General features: G+C 40.8%; 1 protein-coding gene across 1 annotated transcript; it reads left to right on the top strand.

Annotated features, from left to right (window-relative positions):
• The first annotated feature begins 1,051 nt into the window (after positions 1 to 1,051).
• LOC127690085 (olfactory receptor 145-like) lies at positions 1,052 to 5,528 on the top strand. Its single transcript, XM_052189640.1, has 2 exons — positions 1,052 to 1,063; positions 4,593 to 5,528. The coding sequence occupies exons 1-2, from the start codon at positions 1,052 to 1,054 to the stop codon at positions 5,526 to 5,528; spliced, it is 948 nt and encodes a 315-aa protein (XP_052045600.1).
• The last annotated feature ends 407 nt before the right edge of the window (positions 5,529 to 5,935 follow it).

The raw sequence follows: 5,935 nt of genomic DNA, 5'->3' as shown, positions 1-5,935 counted from the left end.
CCCTTGTGTCTTGAGAGATTCCTTTAGCCCTGAAATGAACAGGGATTGCTGAGTAAATGCTTGTACTATGGTCTCACCTTCTGAGACGTTGACACCATGGAGATTTTCCCCTGGTGGGTCCTCGACCTAATCCGCTCCTGGAGCTGCGAGTGAAGGGCCCTTCCTTCTTGATTCCCATGGCCTCCTTCCCCTTTGATGGCTCCATGGGGACCCCACGTTGAGTGCCAGAATGTCCCGACCTGCAGGACAGTCAACCGGGTCCCCAGACTACCTAGAGAAAGGCACGAGACAAGACACGAGAGATGGACAGCAAGACAGTATTCTGATCAAGCTGTCAAATTTTATTTTTGCACAAGGCATTTTAAAGGGAAGGGTAAAGGTGTAAGGAGGGGGTCACAAGGGAACAATCTTAGGGGGCTGGCATCATTTCTTAGAAACAGTTTTTCAGAGTTTCTGGGAAAGGCTAGTTATTGCTGCTGGAATTTTGGCATAATAAAGAGGGTCATGAGGAGGTGAAGTGGAAAGGAGTTGCTATAGTAACCTATCCACAGATGAGCTTTGGGAGGAGGGGGTTTTGAGTAAGAATGACTCCTGGCATCGAGATCTAGATGGGATAGCCCCTGGTATTGAGAGCTCTTAGCATTGAGATCTAAGTGAGGATGGCTCCTGGCATAAAAGTTCATACTTTCACTGGGAAATAACATTTAAAATCTGTTTTGCCCTTTCAGCTTCTGACATCTCATTTTCACAAGTAGTATGTAACAGAGAAGTGAGTTGCTTAAGAGTTAAAGCTCACACAAGTATGCAAAAGGGGGATCCATATGCCTGTGACCTGTATGTAGATGTGGTATCACTCCTACTCCTGCCAGCTGAGCTGGACTTTGCTAGCCCTGCAAGTTACAATAGGAAAATTGTTTCCTGTAAGCCAGCTTAGATTACTTGTGCAGTATGGCATTGATTTTATATTTCTCTAGGTGTCTTTAAAACAGGGCTACCAGAAGACTGTGGTTGTAGGAGGCCAGATGTGCTTGCCCATGAGGGCCTCTCTACCATGCAGATTTTTGTTAGAAACAGCAGAAACCTGAACCGTTTCTTCTAAAAAGAGCAAGATGTCTGTTGTATGCCAGGAAGCTAAGGATAAGTCAGTCACCAGAAATCCTAACCAAGGGGAAGGCTCCAATTTTTAACCTGTGAAGCAAACTATTGTTGCCAAGTTCTGGTCAGCAGCCCATGGCTTGCCTCCACCATGTCTTTTAGTCAAAAAGGCTACATAAGCTGTATCTTGGAGATTTCTGACTTTTCCTGGGGTAGCTTCCATTTGTACATATTTTTCTCTTGTCTGTCTTTTTGTTGTTGTTGTTGTTAGACCCCAACTTAGAACTTAGAAGTGTCACTATATGATCAAAATGGAAAGTTAAAAGTTTTAAAGTCTGTGTCAGAAAGGCTTTGTACTGAGTTTATGGCAAACTACCACCTTTGGTCCAGGATTGGCTGCGCTGTGCCAGCCCCCACCTGACATACCTTTTGCTCTACCTTCCTTTAGCTTGGGAGGTGATTGTACTACCACTCTCCCAGCTTCCCTGAATCCAAAGATAAAAGACACACACAGTTTGTTCCTTTATAATTTGCCTTTTTGGTACAATTGCTAGGTACAGATATCTCATGTCTGGAAAAGTGTGCCCTTACCAATTATTTCACTATCTCTCCACATGCCTTAAATTTAGTGGCTAGTCCCTTTTAGCCCCTGCCAAACATCCTTGGACACCCACCTGTAGTAGTGGCCATAGGCCCCTGCTCCCCCTGAGACCTCACATGGTTGCTGTGTCCTCTTCCCTCCAAATCATGGCATAAAAACTTCTCTTTCCTTGCAGCTGCCTTTTTCCTTCTGAGACCTAGAAGTTTTGCCTGTATCTTCCTCCCAACAACTGCCCACTGGCTTTCTTTAATAACAAATCAAGAATCAATTGGAGAAAAAAGGACATAGCATTAGAACTACCCGCTTCACCTGTGTGTGTGAAAGGCAGGTAATGGAGTGCCTAGGTGGTCTTAGGGTACAGACCATCCATAGGGAATTATGACTCTGCTCAGTCAAGTGTAAATGAGTTGGTTGCAACTGATATCAAGTGAGACTTGGTCCTGATGTATGAAGTCCTAAAGTCACAGTAAAGCCTTACAAAGGTCTGTTAGCTGTTGTGATGGTTTGTATGCACTCAGCCCAGGGAGTGGCACTGTTGAGGGTAGTAGGTGTGTCACTGTGGGTGTGGGCTTCATCCTAGCCTCCTGGAAGCCAGTCTTCCACTTGCAGCTTTCAGATGAAGATACAGAACTTTCAGTTCTGCCTGCACTATGCCTGCCTACATTATATATGTACACATTATTTTATCCTTTTAATAAAATTCTAAGTAGTTTGTGATTTCATACATTATGTAGACAGCTTCTTTTTTTCTCTTTATTATCTGAAACATAATGTCAAGTCTTCCTAATCATGATATTGCTGTATCAGTGAAGCTCCACACTGTCTTTACTTTCTTGCAGAATAATGGTTATAATGCAGGTGTGTTCCTGAAGGAGATTTTGTAGATACCCCATTCTTAGAACAGTGTACTGAAAGTCACAGTACTAGGCTCTTAAGAATGCTAATCATTTAAGACTCATATAAACTCATATAAGTAAATTTGCAAAGTTAAGATAGACCCTAAACCAATCTGACTAGTGTCCTTATAATAAAATGGGGCAGATGTAGGTCCAGAATGAAGATACACATAGGAAGAACCAGGTGAGATTACAACAAATTCACAGGCACCTGTAAAGCAAACAGAGAAGTCTTAGAAATAACAGAACCCCCACTTGATGATGGACTTTTAGCCTTCAGAGCTACAAGAAAATCATCTCCACTTGTTCAATCATCCAGTCAGTTGCAGTATTTAATGCATTTTTTATGGCAGAACTAAGCTACTGATACAGTGGTAAAAATAAAATTTTCAACACTTGTGAGCCACCTGTTAAACACAGGACTTCTATACAGTGAATTGCTTCATCATTGCACTATATATATAGCTATCCCTCTTTTTTACTTTTGTATTTGAAACAAGGTCTCAATGTGTGCTGACTCTGAGTATAGGTAGGTCTTGACTCAGTATCTACACTTGTTAGTATTATAGACATGTATTGCCAGGCCCAGCTACTTTATGTTCTTAAGAGCCTACAGAGAAAAAAAGAAACAAATAAATAAATGAATAAAGATAGTACCAGCTGTGGTGATGTATACTGCAATCCTGCACATAGGCATCTAAGGCATGAAAATAAGCTCAAGGCCTTCCTGAACCACATATTGAGTTCCAAGTCAGCATGTGCTGTACAAGAAGACTGTGTTTTCAAAACCGTCCATCCATCCACCCGTCCATCTGTCCATCCAACCAACCAACCAACCCACCAATAAGCCCGACAAACAATTTAATCAGAAATATACATAGCAGTCTTTCTTCAAGGATGTGCCCCTTGAGGGCCATCTACACTCAGTAAATGGACCTACATTTATATACATATTGGTACTGGAGAGTAGACTCAGTGAGCAAATAAAAGTAATGGAAAAGAACAGATGAAGTTGTGAGGGAATAGTGACAAGACAGTGGAGGAATAATTGTAGGGGAAGAAATTGGGGTTTAATTTGTTCAAAACATATGTATATGTGTATAAAAATTTCAAACAGTAGCAATAAAAATCCAATACTGTATACCTTCAATAAAACAATGTTTTTACTATTGACTACTTTGTAAGTACTATAGCTATAAAGCTTTATCTCTGGGGTAAATAACTGGGGAAAAAAAAAAAACCTTTTCAATTTTTACTCAAGCCCTTAAGATTCCAAACTCATAACCCCCTGGGGTCATTACCAGTTGGCTCCCATGACATCAGTAGGTGCTATTTACCAACCTCTGTGTTAGAGAAGGTATTGTAGAAAAGCTACCACCAGAAATCATAATTCAGAAACATGGCTTCTCAAAACCTGGAGGAATGAGGGCTCTGGATTCCCAGTCCAAAATTAATTTCCCTCATCACCAAAAAGCCAAACCTAGTAACAGAAAATACTTTTTTCTGAGCTATAGACCTTTACAATTCATCCCTGTCATTTCTATGTGCCCTTTTCTGAGAAGACAGAAGCTTCAGTAATGTCACTTGTGAGGTTCCCATGTACCAAGGTAACTATTGAATTGGATGCATGGTTTTCTTTTCCCCAACTACCTCTGCGAAACCCAGTGAGCCTTTGATGTCCCTTTTCTATTCTGTCTTGAGATTACCACTGAGCCTGAAATAGGAAGTGGATTGTCAAGTTAGAAGCAAAACTGAGATACTACAAAGATAACAGTGGGTATTAGTTCCCTGAATATTATTCCCAAAGATATGCCCTCAATAAATTTATAGTTATTTCGGTGCCTTAACTCCCATAAAATGTAAGGGGGAAAAGGCACAGAGAAGTGTAAGCTTGAATTTATTATCCTATTTTTATTCTTAGTCTTTAGTGTGGTAGATTTAAAATAGTTGGGATTTCATTTTAATGCTATATTTTTACTGTTCTTACAGATATGACCTAGGGAAGAATGGCTTTAGGAAATGCCTCTTCAGTGAAAGAATTTATCCTGCTGGGCTTGACACAGCAACCAGAGCTCCAGTTGCCTCTTTTCTTCCTGTTCTTGGGAATCTATGTGGTCTCCATGGTGGGGAACCTGGGCTTGATTATTCTGATTGTTTTGAATCCTCACCTACACACCCCAATGTACTACTTTCTCTTTAACCTTTCCTTCACAGATCTCTGCTACTCCTCTGTCATAACTCCCAGAATGCTGGTGGGTTTTGTGAAGCAGAACATCATCTCTCATGCTGAGTGCATGACTCAGCTCTTTTTCTTCTGCTTCTTTGTTATTGATGAATGTTACATTTTGACAGCAATGGCCTATGACAGATATGCTGCCATCTGTAAGCCCCTGCTTTACCAGGTCACCATGTCCCATCAGGTCTGCCTCTGGATGACAGTGGGGGTGTATGTGATGGGACTTGTAGGTGCCATAGCTCACATAGTTTGCATGCTGAGACTCACCTTCTGTGATGGCAACATCATCAATCACTACATGTGTGACATACCCCCTCTCCTGAGGCTTTCCTGCACAAGCACCTCCATCAATGAGCTGATGGTTTTCATTGTTGTGGGTGTCAATGTGATAGTTCCCACCTTGACTATCTTTATTTCTTACACCTTGATCCTTTCTAACATCCTCGGCATTCATTCTGCAGAGGGTAGGTCAAAAGCCTTCAGTACCTGTGGCTCCCATGTAATAGCTGTTTCTCTTTTCTTTGGAGCTGCAGCCTTCATGTATCTTAAGCCTTCTAGTGCATCTGTAGATGAAGATAAATTATCAACCATTTTTTATACCATTTTGGGCCCAATGTTAAATCCTTTCATCTATAGTATAAGGAATAAGGATGTCCACATTGCACTGAGAAAAACTTTGAAGAAAAGCATGTTTACTTAAGTAGAATCTGTATTTTTATATGGATATAAATCTTAAGATATGTAACATTTACAACAAGGGAGCAGACTGGAGAAGTAGTTCATTGTCAGGATATTTGCTGACATTTCTGAAGTCCTGAATTTGACCCACAGTTTTTATTTCAGTTTAAATAAGAGAAATTTTATTGAGAATTCCTGCAATAGTGATTATCTTCTCCCATTCTGAAGATGGATAGCACTCCAACAAATCACTGAGAAATCCTAGCCCTCTTTGGCCAATAGTGGAAAGAGAAAACCTCTCTAAGAGGGTGGGTCTTCAATTTTCCTTATTCCAAGAAGGCAGATATGGAGGAATTCTTTGTAAGATACTTGCTTTAGGGTAGAATGTGCTAAATCCCCTATCTGTCTCCTTAAAACTGGAAAAGAAAT

Source organism: Apodemus sylvaticus, chromosome 7 (assembly GCF_947179515.1).
Source record: "Apodemus sylvaticus chromosome 7, mApoSyl1.1, whole genome shotgun sequence".
Taxonomy (NCBI): Eukaryota; Metazoa; Chordata; class Mammalia; order Rodentia; family Muridae; genus Apodemus; species Apodemus sylvaticus.
The sequence above is the reverse complement of the archived record's forward strand: the minus strand, read 5'-3'. Positions and strand labels throughout refer to the sequence as shown.